The 24,519-nt window shown below is 40.5% G+C and overlaps 4 protein-coding genes across 6 annotated transcripts; 2 read left to right on the top strand and 2 right to left on the bottom strand.

The window, feature by feature from the left end:
• The first annotated feature begins 3,178 nt into the window (after positions 1 to 3,178).
• Positions 3,179 to 11,469, top strand: LOC131676635 (general transcription factor 3C polypeptide 1). The gene is made up of 8 exons (XM_058955842.1): positions 3,179 to 3,347; positions 3,422 to 3,758; positions 3,814 to 4,680; positions 4,738 to 8,095; positions 8,158 to 9,137; positions 9,208 to 9,400; positions 9,473 to 9,563; positions 11,318 to 11,469. The coding sequence occupies exons 1-8, from the start codon at positions 3,269 to 3,271 to the stop codon at positions 11,467 to 11,469; spliced, it is 6,057 nt and encodes a 2,018-aa protein (XP_058811825.1). The 5' UTR covers positions 3,179 to 3,268.
• A 66-nt stretch (positions 11,470 to 11,535) lies between these two features.
• LOC131676636 (TIP41-like protein) lies at positions 11,536 to 12,848 on the bottom strand. Its single transcript, XM_058955843.1, has 4 exons — positions 12,684 to 12,848; positions 12,447 to 12,616; positions 11,989 to 12,388; positions 11,536 to 11,931 (listed from the first exon to the last, which is right to left on the bottom strand). The coding sequence occupies exons 1-4, from the start codon at positions 12,699 to 12,701 to the stop codon at positions 11,650 to 11,652; spliced, it is 870 nt and encodes a 289-aa protein (XP_058811826.1). The 5' UTR covers positions 12,702 to 12,848; the 3' UTR covers positions 11,536 to 11,649.
• Positions 12,849 to 18,276: 5,428 nt separating this feature from the next.
• LOC131676641 (small nuclear ribonucleoprotein F) lies at positions 18,277 to 18,857 on the top strand. Its single transcript, XM_058955853.1, has 2 exons — positions 18,277 to 18,434; positions 18,517 to 18,857. The coding sequence occupies exon 2, from the start codon at positions 18,540 to 18,542 to the stop codon at positions 18,804 to 18,806; it is 267 nt and encodes an 88-aa protein (XP_058811836.1). The 5' UTR covers positions 18,277 to 18,434; positions 18,517 to 18,539; the 3' UTR covers positions 18,807 to 18,857.
• A 60-nt stretch (positions 18,858 to 18,917) lies between these two features.
• Positions 18,918 to 22,380, bottom strand: LOC131676637 (ileal sodium/bile acid cotransporter-like). Of its 3 annotated transcripts, none has more exons than XM_058955846.1 (3): positions 21,940 to 22,380; positions 19,179 to 20,521; positions 18,918 to 19,118 (listed from the first exon to the last, which is right to left on the bottom strand). In XM_058955846.1, the coding sequence occupies exons 2-3, from the start codon at positions 20,498 to 20,500 to the stop codon at positions 19,070 to 19,072; spliced, it is 1,371 nt and encodes a 456-aa protein (XP_058811829.1). In that variant the 5' UTR covers positions 20,501 to 20,521; positions 21,940 to 22,380; the 3' UTR covers positions 18,918 to 19,069. The 3 variants fall into 3 exon arrangements, with proteins under 3 accessions (XP_058811829.1, XP_058811827.1, XP_058811828.1); XM_058955844.1 differs by having other exon boundaries at positions 18,918 to 19,095; positions 21,940 to 22,379; XM_058955845.1 differs by lacking the exon at positions 21,940 to 22,380 and adding an exon at positions 20,667 to 20,823 and having other exon boundaries at positions 18,918 to 19,095.
• Positions 22,381 to 24,519: the final 2,139 nt, after the last annotated feature.

Below are 24,519 nucleotides of genomic sequence, written 5' to 3' on the forward strand. Positions count from 1 at the left end.
TTCAGTGGAAACCAATGTGCGTGCTAGCGCCCACGAGTCCGAATCACCAGAATGAGATCTGTGAACATTGATCAACTCCGGATCGATACAACCTGGAAAGTGTGTGTCGAAGAGACAATTAAGAACATCTTTTTCGTCTGTCACATAAACACCATCTCTGGTTTTCAAGGAGTTCATCTGAAAATCATTCGATTTGGAGAGAATTTTATTTAATCTGCTAGCCTCGTTCAGACTAGAGACATTAGTGCATAGGCTTTGCCAGCCAGCCCGTTCTGCAGATCTAAGACATTTCTTATATGCACTACGAGCTGACCTGAAAGCCCTGGAGTCATCACGCTGACGCCGGTTCCAAGCTCTTCTCATAACTTTCTTCATTCTATCAAGCTCAGCCCTCCACCAAGGGGTTCCCCTAGTCGATTTAACAGTACGAAGTGGACAAGCTTCTTCGTAGGATGCTAATATGAATGAGTTTGTCGTATCCACGACGTCATCTAAGTCGTCTAGTTGACTAATTTTCGGAAAATATCCATGAAATTTAGTCGCTAAGTTTTCCAAAAAGAGGTCCCAGTTTGTAGACTTAGGATTACGATATGTCACCACATTGAAGGTGACATCAAAATGCTCGAAAAATATATATTTATGATCGGATAGAGACGGTTCAGTTTCATTTGGAACCTGCCAATTTCCCAGTTCATGCAAAATTCTATCAGAGCAAAGTGTTATGTCTAACACCTCCTCCCTCCCAGACCTCGCAAAAGTTGGTCGGTTTCCCACATTCAGAATATGGAGATTTGTACTACTTATGTACTCCATCAGTTCAGAGCCTCTCAGATTGATGTCTGAGCTGCCCCAAATGATGTGATGAGCATTCGCATCACTGCCGATAATGAGCGGAAGCCCATTTCTGCTACAATATGATACAACGCTTTTGAAATCATCAGAAGGAGATGATTCGTTATGCGGTAGGTATGCTGAACAGTATATATATTTCTTGTCTACGTTTCCGACAGTCAATGTAACTGTGACAACACAGATATCGCGAGTTGTGAGCTCCGATATGAGACACGCGTCAATAGCCTTATTTGCAAGAATGCAAGCACGAGGCATTTCACGTGGGTTAGTCATGCCTGTCTTGTTGTAAGCAATGAAGGCAGTGTTAAGTAACTTTCCAAAATAGAAGTTTCCTTTATGGAAATACGGTTCTTGAACCAATGCTATGGAAGCTTTACCTTCCTGCATGAGTCGAGATAAATTCATAGTTGCTGTACGTTTATGTTGGAGATTGACTTGTGCTATTCTAACCATTGTTGATTAGAGAACTGTACATTTCATCTCCAACACAAATTGCACAACAACTAGAGGACACCAAGCGAGTTGGGATGTTAACGCATTTAGCGAGCCATATCAGGTTTAAATGGGACATGATCATTTGATTCCCACGATTTGCGAAGAAAATAATGGTCCACTGTGTCAGAGATTCGCATAACACAGCAAGGGCAAAACCCAAAATGCTCCGTGCGCGACTGGCATATTTTAGACCCTCCAATCATTAAGTCCTCGGCACGGAACTACACCTTGACTTAGGGTCTCCTACTTTCAGTCGCCTCCTACGACATGGCAGCAGGACTCCAGTGGCTCAATTCTAGGCCGGATACCACACGGCCTTCCATGATGACTTTTTAACTGATTCCTAGTAATTATATGCTTCTGAATCTTCCTTGGGCTTGAACTTGTGCGACCTTTCCTGGCTGCTACTTCGTTATCGATCTGGACTAGCTGAAGTTGCACAGGGAATCAGTAGATAGTTACGCTTGGGAATAGCGAAAGATCTTTCAATGTTCAGCTCCTGGTAATCCTAAACTGTTTTATTGATCAATACCGGCGCTGGCCAGGCTCGAACGTAAATCGCGGAAGAAAAGGGAAGGAATGTTAGTCCGATACTTGCTTTTGCTAGAGGCCGTATACACTACTGCGCGCTCCACAAGTATCACGAGAGGAGAATATTTGTTAATAAGTATAGATGTTGATTCTACTTCATTACCGATGCCAGAGAGGTGACTCCACTACCTGGGCTAGATATCGATCCATCTACTCATGGGCTGGGGACCAACGGCTTTACTTAGACATGATCACAGATTTTTTCACCTCAGAAAAACCTTAACAACCTCGGCTGGGATTGAACCCAGACCAACTGAAATGAGTGGCGGTCACGCTTACCACTCAACCACCAGCGCCGTCAGTAATTGTATGCTCCTGAATCTTTCGCCCAAATAGTTTCATTCCACAAACACTCAATTGGGTTTTAATGCTGAGACTGGAAGGGATGATGAAGCGTCGTTTCAGTGTTGTACATCAACCATTCCTTTAGCTCCATCAGATTATGCTTTGGATCGTTATCACGGGCAAAACGAAAACTTCTTCCATACCCCATTTTGTTTTAGCATGCAAAAACGACCCGTAGACGATTAGCATCAATGAAATTGCTGCTGTTTGCCTTTCGAATGCAAGGATAGATTGTTATTAGACAGGTTTTCATTGGTGATCTTTTGTCGGTTCTCACGGTAAAGAGGGACAAGTCTGTCTTTACCAGAAGGCATGTTGGTGGACTCTCCCCCTCCACCAACAGAAGACAAAAGTTAAGCCCGTACGATATTAAGTCTGTTCTAATGACCCTGCCAGTTCTAGTTTTCCGATCTGCATACTTTACATCCTTGCTCTAACTTGAGTACTACGGCTCTAAGTTTTCATAACTTTCCCTACCCAATAATCTCTCGCTAATTGAATGTCGTTAAAATGTAAAATAGATATTGATAGTAAACAAAAAAATAGTTTTCTCTTCCATCAACAGCTGTGAACAGTGTTCGGCCAGTAACGGTATGTACGGAATTCGTTTTCAAAGATTTTCTTTGACAGTTGAGTTTTACGCCGTAATCATGTGTTTGTCGAGATTTGATTACACGTTTTGGATCGAATTATAAATTTTTTGAGTAACTAGCATTTAGGTAAAATAAATAGTTTAGATTACAACATAACTTTTGTCCGTGTCAATTCGATAATTTTGCCTGATGAATATTGAAAACCGATTACCCAACTTTCGGAAGCATTCGTTTTTGCCATGTGCTTCATGGGCTCGCTTCTGTAATCAACAGCACAGGGTGTACCTAAAAATCAGCTGTTTTCATGTTGTGTTTGATTTTATTTTTACCTTCCATCAAAACAAAATAAAGCTTTTGATTTCGCAAAAAAAACTAATTATATCCGATGTAAAATGCTTCAAAATTCCTCACTTTCGTCCGTCCTCAACGAGGAAATCGCCTTGGAAGGACTGGAAGGAACCACCATCGACAGTAAGTAAAGATTTCGTTCAATAATGCGAACCTTCCAAAAACGACGCTTATTTGCATATATTTTGATTCCACAGCGCTATGGAATCATTTGGCCATTCGATTGAAGATGAAAATGCCACTTCCGCAGAAGTTCTGCGACACAATCTGGCCGATGGTTGTGCAGCACAGGGAGTACAGCTTTTTCGAGCTGGAGGAACCCCGCAAACCGTTTGTCTACTTTGACCGGCTGGAACATGTCGATTTGGCAACCGGAGTGATGAAGGAACCGAAAGAATATCCCGGGCATCGGTTCAAATATAATCCCGTCGTGACCGACGATGGCGTACGAGGATCCTGTGAGTGTTTTGCAACAAGAGTGAGCATACCCCGGGAAGAGGTGATGCGTATGACTTGGCACGAGGTGGAGTACAGGTAATGAGCGGGTGTTGATCGATTTCGAATTTTATTGAATTAGATTTTTTTTTAGGTGGCCACAGAAATTTGCTATAGTCGCTTCGCAAAAAATGCGCGAATCTTTTATTCAGCATCAGAACTGCACCTACGACTTGACTATTATTCAGTACTGTATGCTGGAGTGGATCGCTCGTTCGCGTTTTAATGGCGAAACGTCGCAGGGCAAATACTCGCTGGTCGAGCTGACGAAAGATTCCAGCATTCTGTACTACAATAGGAAGTTTCTGACAGACTGTAAACTTGTCACCCGACAAGCATTTTGCCAGCGCACGGGCGAGACCAGCATACAAGGAATGATCTATCATTTACCCCGCTATTACAACGAAATGAAACCGAAAACATTGGTGATCACGGAAAAAGTAGTTAATATTTTGAAGCAGCGTCCCGGTTATATCGCGGACTATGACGAAATCAAACACATCGTTCTAGGTAGGGCAGAAGCACGCAAGTGGTTCCGCGGAAACGAATTCACTAAGTACGTTAAAACCGACGAGGCGGTTCCTTACCGAACACTCTACCCGGACGCACAACCTCGCGAGTGGAAATTGAAGAATAAGAAAAATGAAGAGAAACAGGTTCGTGTTATGCGCCTGATTGATCCCAATGCGGATGTTTACGATCTGTGGTACAAGGAAGAGGTTCCCGATGATGACCAGAAGGATGGAATTCTGAACTCCCAGAAGGCGTACATTGATATGCCGGTGCTGCAGCAGGCTTACAATGTGATTGCAAAGATGGGCGAACAGGGAATCTCGCAGTCGTCACTGGCCGTCGAGATGGGGGTCGATAAGTTGAATTCCAGAGCGATAGTGAAAAATTTGATGCGACTAAAGGCGGTCGAGGGACATGCTGTTGACGAAGGTCGCCAGCGGACAACTAAGTGAGTTAATAACTTAATGTTTTGAATGATGTTATGTTATTTATCGTTTACTTCTAGGTACTTCTTACCCGGTATATCACAGCGCATGGTAACATTTGACCGAGAAGCAATCCAATTGATGAGCACTCATTTAAATGTAATGGAACAACACTGTGCTACTTCGGGCAACAGTAGTGTTGCTAACAGTAGTGAGGCCGGTAGTAGCTTCGTCCATCCTGTCAATGTGCCGGATGATGACGAGTTGGACGATAGGGGAAGCAGTGCAAAAAGCGGTGACGACAGTTCCAGTCTATTTTGGGCATCAAAATCGGACATGCTGGATTCGATCGAGGTGGAAATTAATATTAGCAACGATGTAGCGTTCATGAAAAAGGCTCACGGCGGAATAGCGGCGATGATGAGCACAAAACACATCAGTGCGAAGGTGTTGAAGCGTTGCAATTATATGCTGGAGCTGGTCAAGCAGTATCAAGTAATCGAGCCAAGAACGATTCAGAAAAGAATCAACCAGGACGAGAAGGCAGCCGGATCAAAAGCTGAGGTATGCCACAAATCGGTGTTGCGATTGCTGGGTAAACTGGCACTTGATAAGTTTTTGAAGATTGCGAACGTGAAGCTGACGAAAGAAGACAAAGTTTTAAATATAGCGTATGCTTGCGATATGAATGTGGATAAGGAAAATCCAATTTTGATGGCGAAGATTGAGGCGGCCAAGACAAGACTGATTATGCAGACTCCAGCTCCTCGGCTAGCAAGAAAACAATTGCTGGCTTGTGAACCCTTAGCCACGGGTTATAGCTATGACGGGACGCTAGCTAAGTGTCTTCGCATGAAGCTGTTTCATGAGTTTTTGTTTTATGTGATCTATACGCATTCGCCGGAGAGCGGACCTTTGCCGAAGGAATCGCTTCGAGGATTGGGTTTCGAAGATGTTGGTGTGGAGATTGGACAGGTCTATAGTACGGATGAATGGAAGATGTTTGTTGCTCCTTTAAATATGTACGAAAGTCACGGCCCCGGTTGGGTTTTGTTGACTGACATAACACTTAGGTTACCGTTGTCGATATTTTGTAAAATCTGTACATTTGGGTTTTACACCAAAGATCTCGATTACTATTTGGATCATCCGATCAGACGACACATGTTGATCAAGCAGCTGCCTAAACAAATTCGTCAGCAACTGTTTCGACAGCGTAAATATGTATTTAACATATTCGAGTTGACACAGAAACTGTGCTATGCAGGATTGGTCCAATTCGGGCCTCAAAGAATGAAAGATCGGGATCAAACATTTTTGTACTTAAATAGACACGCTGCTCTTTTTGACACTCGAAGCTCCCGCATAGGTTATAACGAGATCGAAGATAAGGAATATCCTGTCATTGGATTCACCTTCGATAGACAGGAAGATTTGAGCCATTATTGGGAGATGCTGTACAAGATAGCAATGGAAACTCGGCTGAATAGGCGGAGCGTTGCGATCGGAAAAGAGATTCTTGTTCAGCAGATATCGGTCAAACCGGCAATGATCGAAGCTTGCAAAGCACGTACCCCGGAGCAGGCATTCGAAAATGATAAAGAGCGGTTGCCACCGGGGGATAATCTTGGAGCAGCCGGTATGGACACCGCCATGTTTATGCATTTAAAGTCCAACTGGAGTAAGGTGATGAACTATGTGCCGGCGGCATCTACTCAAGCGGCCAAAGTGAAACGGCTAAAGACTATGAAAAAGATCCTTACCATGAGTAAGGAAAGATCTGCAGCGGTACGGGTAGGAACAAGCAGAAAACCGCTTGCCGCTCCCAAGGAGAAGAATCTATGCTTAAAGGCTAAACTGACGGTGAAACCTTTCGCTTCCGCTTTTCGTAGATACGGCGAAAGGAAAAATGCCATTAAAGTGCGTAAGATTGAGGCGCGAGGGGTTCAGAAGAAAAAGAGGAAGACTTACTACGACCAGGTCGATCGTCAGGCATTAATGCTAATGAAGAAATTACGCGTCGATTGGAATAGGAGTGAGGACGCTATTTTACTGGCTTGTCGTGTGGCTGCGGAATACATATACAATGGTGCCCCGAGAGCTGGTTCCATTATCAACTCGGTACTGTACAGAGACATCCTGCACTGGTCGGATCCAAAGTCGGCTAACAAAACTGCTCGTTCGTGTCAGCGTAGAGTATGCTACATGATCAAAGCAAAACATGGATGCGCCTCAACGTTGAAATTGTGTGTCGAGGAAGCAAGACTTAACCCAATACTGCAGAAGCAATTCGGACTGAACTTGTTGGACCGGCTAAAAGAAATATATCCCACACATGATGAACAAGTAATGGCTCTCAAGGTCCTCTTTGTTGAGTTGGTGCACATGATTAGAACTAATGTCGCTTCGATTAATGCGGAAAATATGCGACCGACGGTAATCTCTGCTTATGCCGAAAAACCTATGATTCCGGATACGGTATCCGAACTGCAACGACGCTTCAACATTGTACACTCGCACAACGACAGTGAAGTTCTAAACTTTGGAAAAAATCCAACGGAAACGGAACAAATCATTTTGTTCAAACTAACAACGCTGATTCACAGTGCGGTCACCAACGTCAAGGATAAAAGCACCTTTAACATTCAGCTATTTAACATTTACAAAAACTATTCCGAAAAACATTTATCCCAGGCCATCCGATTACTACGAGACTTCAAAATGATTACTCTCGCTCGTAGAAACAGAACCAAGACCGACACAAGCCCGAACATCATTACGGCCTGGGACAATCCGTATCGTGTGTCCGCTTCCTACATGCACCAGACACTCACCAATATTCCATTCGAAACGTTTAAATACGTTCACGGTCACTATTTAAGATTGTTGGCTCGCCACGATTACGTGGAACCCGTCACCTTCGAAGACGGTGGTCAAAGTGTGATATTACTCATAGCCGAACTTCTCACCATGGACATGGTCGATCTCGAATTGGAATCACCCAAAGATTACGTGCAGATGAACCCGGAACTGGAAAAAACTAACCCAGAACTCGCTGATGCATTTCCGGACGCCTTCGGTGAGTATCCTTCTGACGCAGAACAAAACGTCCGCGTTAGACCGGCTTCCCGTATCAAACAGGAACCGAAATCCTCAACCAAAGTCCGCTTTGACACCGGCAGTGAGGTGTACTTCAACTACGTAATGCATCCGATCGAGAAGCTAACGAAGATTCCCGCCGAATATTTGCATTTTTTCTGTCTGCTTAACAGCTGCAACGAACGAACACACCTACGAGCGTTCCAAATCGATGAAAGGTTTAACGTCTGCTCGCTGTCCGATTGCATTCTGCGAAACACAGATCGACATCTAATTCCAAAGTGTATTGCCATCGCTCTTAACCGCCGGGAAGTAATCGAAAGGATTAAAATGTCCAAGGTAAGATTGCAAGTCATAATGGAATCCGATTCGGTTCAATTTAAAATTTCCTTCCCCGTTAGGTATCACGAATCGAACATCTCCCCAAGTTGGTCGGTCGTCAGGATGATATTGTCCCGTTTTTTACGAAAGCTGTTCATGAGTACGGCAAATCCCACGACGATTGGCAGAAACGCGATCTCGGCAAGATCGCAGACGTTCTGCAGAGTCCAATCAACATGGTGAATCTGACGGAGGAAATCATTCGATTCGAAAATGTGCGCGATTTCAACTGGTTGGATCGTTACGAAATCACCCAACCAGATGAGGAGGACACCATCTTAGAAATCGATGCGGACACCAACGACACTGCATTCAGCCGTGAACAAAGTACGCGAGAAGAGCTTAGCGATAAGGTTTACAAGCTGCACAGCAGTTTATATGTGATCGCGTACCTTAAAATAAACCTTCGGCTAACCTACCCGGATGCGACTCAGCTGCAGCATCGTGTACACTACTGTGGCAGTCAAGTTCCGCGAATATTTCTGCCACCGAACTTTGAACGGCGTCATGAAATGCTCACCAGAGTAACCAGTGACGCGCTATGGCCTCCACAGAAAGAACTTGCCCCACTGCTGGAGCAGGCTACTCCACTGATCCATCGCAACGTACGACTTTCCGCGCTGGCTAGTTTCATAGAGGACAAGAAACAGGCAGGAGCAACGGTACCAGAGTTGACGGAACAGTTCCGTGATCGACAGGAGCTGGCCACAGATTTGTTAACATTATTAAATTTCAAATTTATTCTGCGCACCGGTTCCCGATACGTGACCTACGTTCACTGGCAGCATGTGCAACCCTGGCTGCTTCGAACCAGTTGCGTTGTACAACCGGACGTGAAAATTGTTAAGCAAGAACCGGAAACGTCCAGCGGTCGTAAACGGTCGCTCGAAGACGATTCATCCGATCAATGTGAGGATGAAACTGATGAGGAGCCTCCGCTCAAGACTCGTCGACAGGAATTGGCACGTCAGATTGAGCGAGCAGAAGAAAGGGATAAAAAGTAGGTTGCCGATGGGCTGCGTGACAACTCGAATATAATGTTCCTATTTAAAAAAAAAATGTTCTTACAGTAAACCGATTAAGAATCTACTGTTATCACTGACTCCCTGGATTAAGGTGGATGGAGGCGTGAATCGTCGGCTACTGTACCGTTGGCTTACCACTTTGTTGCTGTACTGTATCTCTCATCCAGGAGTGATGCTAACCATTATTCATGCCCGGTTTAATTTAATGGCCCCGGTACATTTGAACTATCTTCTGCAGGTGAGTGTACTAACTAGCTGTGAAATAGTAGAACGTATGCACGAAGGTTTTCCTTCGTCACTCTTTTTTTAGATTTTGGAAGATTACGGTTGCCTCCGAATGTTTGCAATGGAAACACGAAAAAAGAAAACACTTTTTTCCAGCTATCGTTCCGTAACAATTCGTAAGTACCTACACTATGATTTAATCTCATTCACCATTCACAGCTTGTGCATTAAATATATCTAAGGCAGTTATGTCAGGTGGACACTAAATTCAAAAGTTACACACAACTTACGAGTACGATGAACCAACTGATACGAACTATTGTCTGGGTGATACAGAAGTTCTAGTGAGGACTGAAGTGAATCGGTAAAATCTCAGAGATAGTGCGTGTCGATAATTTGAAGATTGTACGCAGATCACCTGGGTTCAATTCCCAACCCCGCACATAGGGTAGAGATTTTTCTAAAGAGATTTCTCTAACCCGACAAAGAGGCGAATGACCCTAAGGTTAAAACCTCTATAATAAAAAAATAATAATAATTTGAAGAGACAAAAAACTTGGAAATTTGGCATGCTTATAAAATCCTTCACAACTATGTGCGTGAAGTTCGTTTAAACGAAAAAACCTATCAGTTCAGCAAAAAATAAATGAATGAGCTGGCGACTCCAAGAGGCTTTGAAAAAGTTTAAAAACTTATTAAACTTGGAGATGGCAAAAATTCGAATAAGGTGTACTCTGACGAAGTTACGACAGAAAAACTTAACAAGTTTTTTATCCAGAGTGTTGAAGAAATCCACAAAGTGATTCCATCACCTACAGAGCGACCAGTGGAGGAAAAAGAGGTAACCGAAAATTAGTTTTGTGCTTTGAAGCCTATCAATAATGTAACTAAGCGGGTGTTGGTGGATGCATATGACATAATTGCCGGCAAATTGTTAACAGTTGTTAATGAGTCGCTCCGGCAAGGTGTTTTTTTCCGGAAGGGTGGAAGAATACGGTCGTAATTCCTGTACCAACAGTTCCAAATTCATCACGAACAAAGGATCGCAGACTGATAAATATGCTGCCGACCCACGAAAACATTTTAGAGACGTTAAAGAACAATTGACGGGTTATGTAGATAGTGCTTGTATACTGTTGTGAGATCGATCAGGGTTTCGGAAAAATCATTCGTGTGTAACAGTGCTTAATCTATTGGAAGTAGGCCATTGAGAATGGAAAAGTTGTTTTGGCACTTTTTGTTGACTTGAAACGAGTGTGAAACAATTGATCACCGTAAACACACTTGTGTAATGGAGAGGTATGGTGAAAGAGAAAATGCTCTTGAGTTGTCTCGCTATTATTTAGAAAGACGTACGCCAGTTACAAAGTACAGCAGCTCTACATAATCGGAAGCTGGAATTAACCTCGGTGTTCCACATGGTAGTGTACTGGGACCACATTTATTTATCATATACATTAACACGAAGAAAATCTTGGAGAATGCGGTAGTTAACCATCACGCTAATGCACTTTGAATTGATAAAGTTTAGTGAATGGTTGAAGTGGAAAAAGCCCGAATATATTATTATAATTATTTCGACTATGCGGCAGAGGAATGAAAGTATTACAACAGTCGAAATAGATGGAGAAATGGTTAAACGAGTTGCAACTGGTATCTTGGGATCACATTGGTCGAAAAATTGAGTTTTAATGAACACGTGAACTATACAATTCAAAAAGTTGCCAATAAGTTAACCTCAATTCAACTCTCAAGGCTAAGCCTAATTTAATTCTCAAGGGAAAATAAGCCTAGGGACTATAGATATAGATAGTAGGAAGATATAGATTAGTGTTTCACCTTCAACTCATCAGTACTGCAAAAATAGCTTTAACCAATTTTCTCCTTAGCGTGAGAGACAACAAAATAAATATTCCAATTCTTTCTGCAGACTCCGCCAGCGAGCTAGACGACGAGAAGCAGTGCTACGTGGAGACGGCACCGAATGCACTGACCCTGTTGGCTGCACTGATAGGCGACTACACAAAGTTCCAGGAAGATTTCCTTGTGCCCTCTAAATCCGCCGATCTACTAGATGACTAACAGCTAGTGGATCGAGATGCGCCAGAAGGAATCAATGTCATCTAGTTCAACACAACACACATTAGGTAAGGTTCATGACTGGTTTTTCAAATGAACTATCCGTACGACCAGATTATATAATCCGCTGAACACACCAAAAAAATGGGATAAAACTACTCGGTAGATAAAAAACGCGATCATTTAGGATGACACTTCTTGCTCACTATCGTTAGCTACGATGATGAGTTTTTCGTTAATTCGCGAAATAACCGGTAGATGATCAGCGATTTCATTTGGGCTGGTAAAAAGAGCAGGAGGAACATGTCTCAGTTGTTCAATCTTTGCCTCCCGGTGAGTGTACTCCCTTAGGATGTAGTTGCTACCTTTCTCGTAGTGAAAACGGGTGTCGTTGATACGTATCAACACATGATCCACGCGTAGAAAGAAACGTTGCAAAATGTAGAATCCGGATGGCATGACCCGCTAAAAATATAAATTGTAATAGCTTCATTAGAGATATATACCTCCATTGACACTCACCACTTTGACCGAGAGCACCGAAATACCGTGATCGTGTAACTCATCCTCGAACAGTGTCAAATCATGATAAAAATGAATCGGTTCCCTTTTCATCAGTTTAAACATATCGATTTTCTGGTCCGTTTTCTCCACGCGAATACCGTCGTTGACTGTCCCGGTGTATTCAGTGGTAAAAGACCAATCGAAGGGCTTCACCTTTTCCTGAGTATCCGCCGCCTGTCGACTGCCTTTCCACTCATCCGAACAGGCTACTTTAAGGTCCAGTTTCTCGTTCCGAACCAGCTTCAGTGCATCCATTGGGTTGAACTCTAACCGAGCACCACTTTTGTGGCTAATGACTAAAACATTCTTGTGAAAAACCATATCTGGCAGATGCGGCAACTCAAGCGCAAAATTGTACCTGAGAAATATTATTCGTGTCAGTTTTTCGGAAGGCTTTTTTTTGGGAACAATCCTACACGCATAATTCGCAGCAGTTTGGTTCGCCAGCCACGCATTTGTTATCGTTGGTGCATACACTCTTCAGAATGTGGGACTTGGTGTAGGAGATGGTCCAGTCGTCGAACGAATGCGATTCATTGTCCAACGGTAGTCGAACTGGGCCATTGTCCGTTTTTTGGGTCTGAATCTGTGCGATGAAATGGAAGTCAAATTACACGATGTTCAAACGAGGCTAGAAACATTTATTGACTTACGATCTGTTTCATCTCCATATTGTTGGTTTTGCCTATATAGGATGGTTTTAAATGTTAATAAATTCACCATAAATTTTGAACTTGATAGTCGCAAAATACTCCGGTTTTCCTAGACCACCGATGGCAGTATATTTTTTTTTTTGTTTTGATTTTTCTACTTTCGTACAAGCTGAGAAACTGTCAAATTTTAATTCCAGCGTAGGTCCAAATTTGTCGAACAGGTCTTATCGCCACCCTCATAGAAATTCAGCTCTTTGTTGGTGGCTGCGTGCCCAAATGCGCATCCCCACTTTGATATGTCAATTTTGACAAATCAGTCATGTCAAATTTGGCAATTGTCCTTCAGACTCAATTTTTTAAATGTGGTAGGCGTCCATTTCTGCTCCCAATTAAAAATTAAAAGAGAGACATTCGACTCAGTCGAGGCCTTCCATGGAATAACCCTAATAAAAAAATATACACAAACTTTAACGTATATAGTCCAACGATACCACATATTGTTTGGATGATACCCTGAACAGGTCGTTAGGCTCTTAAATCATACGATGTTTATTAGGGAAGGTACTTTTGAGTTGTTTGAGGTATACTCAAAATTAGGTAGATTCAACTCAAATTTAGGCATATTTAACTCAAGGTTGAGTATAAAAAACCTGTTGTGGTTGTGTTGTGGAGTTGTGGTTTTTGCCGTGATTAAAGGGAAACTACCTTCAACACGGTTTACCTAATTTACCTTATTCCACGATACCGGATACGATAACTTTTGGTAGTTTTTCGTATCCGTGTAAGATAAAATTTTTATTTTTTTCCGCACAGTTAATTGTAGTCCCATTCAACAGCGGCACTCGACTCGAAATGTAGATACAGAACATCTATTATACGAAATTATGGATACGCAATCGGCATAAAAATTGGTCGAACAACGGCGTTCAATACGGGAATTATTCAGTCCTATAATGTAATTATGTGGTTATTGTGCTGAGCAAAAGAAAAAATACAACTCAATTTAGTAGAACCTAATAAGACAGGTAAATTGCAACCGATTTCTTCGGTAAACGCAGCTGGAGCTGTAGCTGATAATTGTCAATTTTTGTATAAATTTTTTTTGCACAAATGGAAACAAACTTTGATTAGGTACTGTTCGTTATAAGATGCTTTTCCGTCGTATGGTGGTTTAAAGGCAAGTTTCATGGGTTATCATTGGTCATTTCATGTGAATTTAGGTAAGAGCGGAGGTTCTATTCCTTTATTCACTTGACACTAGTAGCTTTCAAACGGCTGAGAATATGCTTACAAATAGATTCGTGAAGAAATTGATATGATCGAATTTAACAACAAACTAACAAATTTCAAATTTGACGTTTAACCGTTCGAATTGAGAAACGGGCGGTTTGTCAAAATTGACAAACTGACAAGGTGTCAACGTTGACACTGTACGGATGACTGTCAAAGTAGAGTGCGCATTTAAAAACGCAGCCACCAGCAAAATTCTGAATAGAGTCAATGCCGCAATGTTGCAATTATTACACATTTATCTTTATCATACAGATGTACAAGCGCAGATCTTAAGCAGAATAATACATAATATGAATATAATAATTGTAATTTTATTGAATACGGTATTCTGTTGGTTTACACCTAGTATCAGGACAAGGAAAAATGCTTTGGATATAAGTTACTTGATTAGAGCAGATAAAATTTGAGTTTCAATGTAGAATAATCTTAGTTTAGCCTAATTATTGCATGTTTAAACGCGCCATCAAACAAGAGCATCGACAAGGCGCGTTTAAACTTGCAATAATTAGGCTAAACTAAGATTATTCTACATTGTAACTCAAATTTTATTTAATGGAAGTGCATTCCAGCTTGATACCCCGTGCATTAGCACACTTTTGCCACTGGATGACAGCTTGCACAAGCTTAAGACGTGTCGATAGTGGTAGCACAGTTGCGAATCTTCTGAAAGTCCTGAGCGTGTTGTAGGCCTTCATCACGATGTCGTCCACTTGGTATGTCCAGGTTAGTTTGTTATCCATGCGTAGTCCGAGGTTTGTGACACGGTTGCCGAGAGGGTTTGCTATGCCACTGAACTTGATTTCTACTTCTGGTACGACTGAACCATTTTTGCTGAAAACTATCGCATGCGTTTTCTTTGGGTTCGGGAAAAGGCGATTTTGACGAATCTACCTTATGCGCAGGTCAAGACAGGTAGATTTGAAGGTCGGCTGCGTACAGCTGCCATTCACATTTCAGCGTTTCAGATTTCAGCGTAATACAGATTTTTAAGCATATTGCATATTACATATTACAATCAAGTTAAAAACGGTGAAGGCTAGTTTACAGTTCGGGAAACGTGTCACGAGATTTCGACCTTTGTGTACTTTAAATGGAGCCCAAGTTTTCGAATTGCGTGGCGGGAAATGAGTCTACAGAAATGACAGTTTTGAAGTGTAAACCCAACTGTGGAAAATGTCCAAATTTTCAACCCTCAAACGCTATAATGGGTCGTGTTCGACCCACACGATTTGTGCAAAAACGTGTTTTTCAATTCAAAAAGCTTTTTTTCATTCGCAGATTTCGGTTTTTAAAATAAAACATGGTAAGTGAATATATAATATTTATTTAAATCAAACATTAAACTACAATGTAAAAAAAAGTTTAAAATTGATGAATTTAAACTAGAATTATTGAATTTTACACCGGGTCGAAAATGACCCATTATAGCGGCAATGGAAAATTTTGGAGTTATAGCAACATCAAATTATGGTCTGGTCAATGATGGTCTTATCAAACTGTGAACGACGTGAAAGCCCAAGATGATACCATATAAAGTATCCAGCTTTTTGCGTGCCATAATGGCGGTTTAAATTGTTCAGTTCGTAATACGTCCAATGGCCCGTTTTTGACAATAATCGTTTACGTCAACCGCCCAATGAGATTAAGTCATCCTACGTTAGTCCAATGTGTTGGATGTTTTATTCAATGAACGCCCGACATCTTCAACTGGGCGTTGCTGTCAAGCTGGCGTAAACGATTATTGTCAAAAAGGGTTGTACGTCATTTCGCGGTATACCATTTCCCGGTATACCATATTCCGGAAAACCATATCCCAGAATGTACTATTTCCCAGAAAACCATTTCCCGGAATGTACCATTTCCCAGAAAACCATTTCTCGGAATGTACCATTTCCCGGAAAAACCATTTCCCAGAATGTTCCATTTCGCGGAATACCATTTCCCGGAAAATAAATTAAACCACGTACCTTGCCACCACTCATTTTGATTACACTTGCTACGCAGCAAATGTCAAACAAACTACGAAATTCTCTCTACTTTAGAACATGAAAAGTAGTTTGGAAATATGTTTGGAATTTTATTAATTTTAAATGTAAGTTAGAATAACATATAAACAATGCTTCAGATATATTTATTTTGGGATTTTTATGGATTATGCATCTAAAAAATCTGCGGTTTTTCTTTCTTATACATGCATGCTTCCTTGTCGTTATTTTTGGCATGTTTTTGATTTATATGTACTTTCTATTTCTATGTAGTTTCACATTCTTTTAAGTACTCTTTCAAAATATTCTTGGTGTTTTATTGGATTTAAGTACTAGTGGTCCTAACATACCTTCCCCATAGAAAATTTGACAGTTCATAAATTTCACAGTCGACCGACGAAAACGGGTGCATCGAGGTCGACAGATAAATTAAACGACCAAGTTGGGTTTCGTCGGTGGACAATTTTCGTCACCATATTAATCGCCAGATTTAATCTGTGTGAATCTGGTTCCAGTTTTAAACTATTCAACTAATTGGTTGAAATAGACCGATTTCAACAGATTTCGTCTGTCATATTTAATCGGTTGTTGAGTCGGCTGACGTCCATGTTAAATCCCCATAAGAGTCGGTGCGCCAATCGACCGATTAATTGGTGGCATAGTCGGCCGATTGTGCCGACGCAAGCCGGTTTAGTCGGTGGGAAAATCGGGAGGATTTTCTATGGGGTTATAACTTTTTGAATTATAATTGTTATTCTATGAGCTTATTCGCCTTCTTTTGGAGATGAGCAAATCATGAAAAATATTTTTGAATTCGTCTTCTTTAAAATTTGAGTACTTTTTTGGAAATTATTAATTCATAACAATCTTCTTTGAGACTGCCTTTTTTAAGCATAATCTGTTTTCTGGTACTTTATTGGTTTATGAGAGCTTGTTTTTTATTAATATGATCAGAGAGCAAAGATAAGGTGCCAAGCGAACCAAACAAAAACTTGGAATGCAGAAGAATGTCATCATGTTTTATTCCAGCACAGTCAATCAATATCTATAAAGCTTATCATATCTTGATTGTAATTTTTTTTTGTCGCGGAATAATGTGAAATAAAGAATAGAGGAGAATAGGTTAGTTTAGTTTAAAAGTTGGTAGCTCTCTCGGTGTTCCATCTAAATATACGTAAATGGAATGACTCCCACAAAAGGAAAAATATTTCTTTTTCACGGATTCCTTGTTAAAATAATTGAACAAATCCAAGATTACTCTTCTGTAACGGCGAAAATGAAATCCTTTGATTTCGACGATAAATTTAACCCATTCCTCTGGATCTCGAAGACCATTCACGAAAAAAGTGGTTAATTGTAAACGCTCGTGATAATTAAAGTTTTTAGAAACCAGAATTCTCTCTATGTAACCAGGCCACGTGTATGCAGGTCCACAAACATTTTGGAAGGTAAAACACACATGATTCGTTGGGCTGTTTCTGTAAACTCGGCTCAAAATCTCTAGTGGATTGTTCATGATATTACCTTCTATAAAATGATAAGATTTTGAATGCTATAGAATACCATATATGTAAGTCAACATAGCTCTGGATTTGTTCTTAAAGTTCAAATTACATGTTTACTTTAGATTTCAATAGTATAAATAATTACCGAGAAAAAGTACATTCCGGGTAATGGTATTCCGGGAAATGGTACATTCCGGGAAATATTCTGGGAGATGGTACATTCCGGGAAATGGTTTTCCGGGAAATGGTACATTCCGGGAAATGGTTTTCTGGGAAATGACATTCCGGAAAATGGTTTTTCCGGGAAATGGTAAACCGGGAATCGACGTACAATCGTCGAAAAGGGCAATTAAACGTATTACGAACTGAACAATTTAGACCGCCATTATGGCACGTGTACGTAAAGCGAGTTTGGGTTTTACGATTGAAAAAAAAAATCAAATGTGTAAATACTGCTTCACTTCCCAAAAAAGATTATTAAAAACGAAATTAATTAGAACATAATGTTTTTATTATATAGAAACTAGTGCTTTCAGCCTTTTTGAGATTCTTAAAGCGTTTGCTAGCAATAATATTATTGTACACCTTATGCAGAATATCTTGAATCTGTTTTGTGTTTGTCAAATCTGCCACTCTTCGCATTCCTATCGGGACACGCTCTTCTTCCCTTTGAAGCAGACCCTCGTAGATTACGTACTGTTATGGCAAAAGAACATTATGTTAAACTGCGTGCTCCCATTTGTGACATTACATTTCACTTTGGGTGGGGATAAAGTTCTTTCGATCTTCTATCCTTTCGGCCTACTTGCCATCATCCTTTTCCGCGTTCTGTGTTCTGTCAAACGATTTGTTTGCCAATTTTTGCTTTGGACGCCCAGTTGCATTGGGAAATATCTATTATTTCGTACAAATCTTTAAAAAGTACAATTTTTCCCAATATAAATAGTGTTGTTATTTTGAAATTACAAGTAAGTATTAACCGGTTAGTGTAGATAGACATTTTTCAGCAAAAAAATAAAACGTTTATCTGTATTCATGTCCTGCTTCTAGGAGATAACCTCAAAACAGCCAAAATGACGACTGCTATGCCAATCAATCCGAAACCATTTCTGAATGGTTTGACCGGCAAACCGGTATATATTAAGCTTAAATGGGGTCACGAGTATAAAGGCTTCCTAGTATCGGTCGATGGGTACATGAATATGCAGCTGGCAAATACGGAAGAGTACGTAGATGGACAGAATACCGGCCATCTGGGTGAGGTACTGATTCGGTGTAATAACGTTCTGTACATCCGCGGCATCGATGATGACGACGAGGAGGGTGAGATGCGAGATTAGATTAAGAAGTGCTGATCGGATGTGTGTGAATATAGAATACGAGAAAAATAATATAGTTGTTTGAAGTCTAAATGGAGAAATTTCGGAGTGTGAAATGATGGATCAAAGGTCTTCAAAATCTGACAAGTATAATATCTATCAACAATAATGCTTTTCTAAAACACTTTACAATACACAATTTATATATGGCTAAAAACATTTGATCATAAGTGGAATTGAGTGGGGTTAATCCTTCAACGACTCATCTGTTAGGTCTTTCGGCATTATCTCAAACTTGCGTACCGCACACCTGGAAAAGGATGGTAAAGTTTGCTTCAGTAAAAATTAGAAAAAACGCACTTCGACTCAAGTGCTTCCGATTCGGGGACTCACTTCTCTCGTATTTTCAACCATATGTAGAGTATCAACAAAGGAATCGGTGTCATGATGGCTGTCGACACTGGGACAACCGTAGTCAAATCTGCCGCTGGTTGGGGCAAAGAGAATCTGAGCAAGAAAATTGCAATTCCAGTGTTTTGGATTCCCGTTTCAACCGCAATGGCCAATGCATCGGATGTGGGAAGTCGTGCAGTCTTGCTTACGAGGAACCCAAACAGATAGCCTATCCAAGGCAAACCAAGACCAGCGGCGATAATTTGCCAGGAGAATAGTTCGAACAGGTAAAGGTTGGTGATGATGGCAAACACGACGATGAATATAATCAACAGGGCAGACATTGGCTTAAGAACTCGAACCAGGAAACGAGCAATTCTTGGTGTGTACCGCTGAGATAACAGTCCTATTCCCATCGGAATGATAAGTCCAACGGCAAACGTTGCTAGATTCCTGTAAGGTACCACTAGATTGCCACGATCGAAAATTTTCCTACCGAGGGTAAAGATCCACAGTGGCATCATCCCGAATGCGGCCAACGTGCTAATAGTCGTCATGGCTAACGAGAGGTTCAGATTTGCTCCAAGAAGTACAGTCCATATATTCGAAGCACCACCTCCAGGAGAGACTCCAGTGAAAAACAGACCAAGCTGTAGTTCGAAACTATCCGGGAAGAGTAGCAATCCTAGACCATAACTCAACAGAGGCATAAACAGAAATTGCGAAAAGAATCCAATGACTGGGCCTATTGGTCTGGCTAAGATCGCCTTCACCGTGGGCAGATCCATAGCGGCTCCAAAATTAATAAACAGTATGCACACCAGGACTGCAACTGATCCGGTAAAGATGTGGTCGATGGCTCGTTCCTCTCGGATAACCGTTACTGGCAGCTTTTCATTGGATTGGGCCGTCTGGTTATCTTTCTTTTTTACTTCCACGAACAAATTTGTCGATCCCAAGAAGATCGCCGAAATGTTGAATCCACTTTGAAAGCTTCCATCATTTGCAATTTCTACAACTTTGATGAGCCCATCGGGTACTGTTGCCACGTGTTCCCGTTCACTTTTGAGCTGAATGCTCTCATAGTCCTCTAGTTGATCCTTGCTAAAACCCTCGATTCGGAGGCTTATATTGGTCATAGTGTTCATGTGTAGTTCTATCGTTTCCGGGTCGTACTTAACGTGCCACGAGAGATCCCCATTCTGTAGTCGATTGTTGGCTGGTACCGAGGAGGCAGTGACAAGAGCAGCCTTGCAGTAGGTTATCGCCTGTAGTGCTACCATCGACAAGAACACAACCAAGCTGAGCAATGGACAGGCCATTGTCGGAGGTAAATGCTGCAACTGGAATGGAAGGTAAGAGAAAAAAGATGGGAGAACGTTGAATGAAATGGTTTGCTGATTAGATCGATCAGTTTGTAATAAGTGGTTTGAGTGGGTGGTTGATAATTTTTAATGTGGCACGAAATGGTTGATGATTGATGTTTACCACGCGGTTTGTTTTGGGGGAAGTCTAAATGGTTGCGTGACTGTGGTTCGGGATAATCTATCTCGTTATCAATCGACACGAAAGGTGTTCTAAATAAACTGATGTGTTTGCTAAGTCATTATCCACAATTATGTTATTGATTAATCCCAATTAAAGTTCAGTTTTATACACTACAGGACGATAACTTGAAGCCTTCAAACAATTCCGCCCATAGCTTGTAGGTACAGTTAGAGTGGTCTAACAAGACCTGAGTTACGACTAGTACTAACTTTATAACACACCTTTGATGCGATGTAATTGAGGCAACTTTCAATTCAGCATGCATTTGTTCCACCTAAATAGATTGAAGACGACAATGACATGCGTGAGACAACTATGGCCGATAACTGACTTATCTGAAGCCTGATTACTGAAACAAACAATATTCGCGTATGGGTAATGCCAATAATAATAATACCAAATCTCTCAATATTATCAAATAGGCGATTAACGTTGCAAACTCCAAGGAAAATAGGTGCACACGAAAAATTAATTTTTAGAGCCTAATAGATAAGATAAACTAAGGTAAAATAGTACATAGTTGCTACAGTACAGGACTTTCTTTTTGTTGGCTTTGTAATGTTCAAATAATTTTAGTTGCACGACACATGACTAGACAGGTAAGTATCATGCTGATGGTGATATCTACATTTTGAGCACGACACTCTGCACGTAGAAGTGTGCGCTGATTCGAGATAATTATTTGTTCTTTTTTTCTTTATCTTCAGAGGCAATTTAACTAACTAGATGGACATGGCTTGCTTCGTCGTGTTATGCATAGTCATAAACGTGCTGTTTGTAATGGCTTTTTCGTTTTTGACAGTGAGCTACACCGATACACTTATTCAAACTTGGGTATAATGTTGAGAAATGTGTGAAACATTCTGTTGCTAAGAGCCACTTCCATTGATAATTCAGTGCCCTGGGTACCACAAGTTTTACGTTGTCATAGCTGTAATAGGAGGATAACAAATTTTTAAACATTAGAAATGTACTGTTGACAACTATGACCTCAATCAAACTTACCGGCGACTACGCATTGTTTGATACTTTCAAGGCCACAGTACATGTTTCAAATATTTTAGCAAGCAAAATAATTATTGTCCAGTGGCACAGTCTGCTTAGATATTAAAAAGGCAACAATAGTCATAACTTTTCTATGGAATCGACAACCCAGAAAGGTGGACGTAGTACAGTACGTGCAGGTGATTATCTCTCGTAATGGAACACTTACCTGTGATCAGTCCTGAAACCTGCTATCAACTATTATGCAAAAATGCAATAATTCCACTATGGGAATCACACTTTTATGATTGAGTTTGTTTGCATCCGAGAATATTATAAGTATGTGTTGCTTTACATCTTACTAGTATGTAAGCCAATGCAATTTTTAGACTTGTTGCACAAAACTAATACTACGTTACATCACTACAAGACACTTTGCTAGCACCTTCTGGGCATAGATAGCTTCTCCAGGAATGAATACTTCGTTCCTCTAAAAACCGAAGCTCCTGAGTTTTAAACGAGTACAGCGTAGAATGTACTTTCTGGAGAATCGTTCAGTGATTCCTTCAAGGATATTTTTTATATTCGCTGACACGTATCTCCACTAAAGAATGCCCAACAGGCAACTAAAATGGTATCCAATCTCACGACAGCTTTCAAAGCGAATTAGAGTGTATGGTGTAGAGCCCATTTTGGTCTGTTGGTCATCTTTGTTTAACGCGTTGGCTCAATGGAAATCGACGCACTTGTATCGAGTTTTTATTTCGCTCAAATACGCATATTTCAAAAACATCAATACCATTTTTTACATTTTAAGATTCTGTAAAGATTAAAAGTTTATAATTGTAAAGATTAAAAATTTCAACGAATTTCCCTTGACCTGGTGTAGAGTATAAAACTGACAGGCTATCGTATAACAAATACAATTACTTATACTGAAATAGACCTATCACCCTACTTTAGTGCGAATCGCACGATTAATCTGCTTCCAGTTCAGCGCGTTTATGCGTCTCGTGCGAGTTCGAGATGTACCTACTATAGTACCATCTTGCCATAAGTCAAAATTTCCTGTGTCGTTAATGATGTGTATTTTTAACGTGTCCCCATAAGAACTACTTGTAACTTTAACTGACGTTCCGTTGACTTACTGTACCGGTTACGGATCGTTTAGATGGTACTTTGTGTCAAATAAGGGTGGAGGCGTGACTTACTGTTAGGGTGACTAGGTGTTTACAATTCATCACTCCAAAAATAAATCACGTTGCTTTTACGTGACAACAAATATGAATTTCAATCACCACATTTTTCACGTTTTTCACTACAGAATCTTTTTGAACCTACACTAATATTAGTTTTTCATTTTTATGCCGTTCATATACCAAGTGGACAGACATCCCTAGATCCCCCTCCGTGGACTAGTGTGGATAAAATCTGTACCCCTACCTCCCTATTCATGGCATGTGGACTTTTCCGTCTTTTTCCAAAAATTTTACGAAAGAATTTCAAATTCCAGGAAAATATGGATTTTTTGCAATAATGTTTGGATGTGGTCCTAAAGACATATGTTTTTCTTTAGTTTCGAATAAAAATCGATTAAAATGGGCAAATAACCGTAAAGGTTGAAATCCAAAATAAACAAAACAAAAAAATTTAGCTTTTGAACAAAATCATGAGATTTTAGAATTTGTGTGTTTGAAAGATATTTTTTACATTCATCCTAATGTCACAAAATTAATATTAATTAGTCAAAAGGGCTAAAGAGATTTTTGTAAACAAACTTATTTCGCTCATTCACCCTTATTCTTGTTTACGACGAATGCAAGATTCGTCCGAAAGCGATTCGAACGAATAGTAAGCCCATTTGATTTTGCTGTCGCATTCGTCGTAAACAAGAATAAGGGTGATTATTCAGCTGCCGAGATGAATTTCATGAAACATACCCATGAATCAACATCTTTACACTTGGTAGAATCTATTTCATGACCATTTTCTGGGTTAAAATTATAACAAATTAATAGAATTTAGCAAAACAAAAGTTTGTTTACAAATCTTGTAAGCCCTATTCAAAAGTTGACATGGTAATGACAGTAACGCATAAATTCTAAATCCACGTGTACGATTCTTATTCCACCCCCCCCCCCCCCCCCCCTCAGTGGGCAAGCGTTGATTTCCCTAAACTGTTCACGTGTTATGTGGACGACCCCTTAGATTTGCTTTAAAATAAGAGAGGGGTTTGGCCTAGGGAGAAATCACTCTAAACTTGGCCTAAAACAAATTAGTGAACTTTTCCGTTCCCAAAATAACCCCTACTAGTTTTAGCTAATCTTGAAAACTTTTGCTATTCTCGAATAATCCCACCTAGTTTTCCAAAGTCTTTGTTTAGATAGCAAATGTCACTGTCACTGTCAAATATTCTGATGCCAAACTATCTCGCTAAACTATTTCAATCTCGGTTAAACTTTTCTAATGCCGCCTAATGTTTTTGGTAGGGGTCGGACTCAGACCAAGTTTAGAGTGATTTCCCGATAAACGCGAATCCAATCGATCCAAAATGGAGTCTCCGCAGTTCTCTTTCTAGAATTTTTCTAGTTATTACTGTTTGACGCAGGGTTCTCGCAGTAGATTCACAATAAAACTTCCTGTAACAACTAATTTTACTGTCCAGTGAAAAAATGATACAGTAAATTCACAGTAAATATTATGGAAAAAATCGATTTTTTATTGTTAAGATACATAACCATCCCACTTTTTACTGTAGAAGCCGATTGATACATTGTATCGCCATATTTAGACAGGCGAACTCTATCGG

This window comes from Topomyia yanbarensis, chromosome 1 (genome assembly GCF_030247195.1).
Source record: "Topomyia yanbarensis strain Yona2022 chromosome 1, ASM3024719v1, whole genome shotgun sequence".
NCBI classification, from domain to species: domain Eukaryota; kingdom Metazoa; phylum Arthropoda; class Insecta; order Diptera; family Culicidae; genus Topomyia; species Topomyia yanbarensis.

Excerpts from the sequence above, each read along its gene's own strand:
- LOC131676641 (XM_058955853.1), top strand. The coding sequence starts at position 18,540 with ATGACGACTGCTATGCCAATCAATCCGAAACCATTTCTGAATGGTTTG.
- LOC131676637 (XM_058955844.1), bottom strand. The coding sequence starts at position 20,500 with ATGGCCTGTCCATTGCTCAGCTTGGTTGTGTTCTTGTCGATGGTAGCA. Across the intron at positions 19,096-19,178 it reads TGGTTGAAAATACGAGAGAA|GTGTGCGGTACGCAAGTTTG; the intron begins GTGAGTCCCCGA and ends ATCCTTTTCCAG.
- LOC131676636 (XM_058955843.1), bottom strand. Across the intron at positions 12,389-12,446 it reads AACTGCTGCGAATTATGCGT|GTACAATTTTGCGCTTGAGT; the intron begins GTAGGATTGTTC and ends AATATTTCTCAG. Across the intron at positions 11,932-11,988 it reads CGGTGCTCTCGGTCAAAGTG|CGGGTCATGCCATCCGGATT; the intron begins GTGAGTGTCAAT and ends TTATATTTTTAG.
- LOC131676635 (XM_058955842.1), top strand. The coding sequence starts at position 3,269 with ATGCTTCAAAATTCCTCACTTTCGTCCGTCCTCAACGAGGAAATCGCC. Across the intron at positions 3,759-3,813 it reads TGGCACGAGGTGGAGTACAG|GTGGCCACAGAAATTTGCTA; the intron begins GTAATGAGCGGG and ends ATTTTTTTTTAG. Across the intron at positions 9,138-9,207 it reads GCAGAAGAAAGGGATAAAAA|TAAACCGATTAAGAATCTAC; the intron begins GTAGGTTGCCGA and ends ATGTTCTTACAG.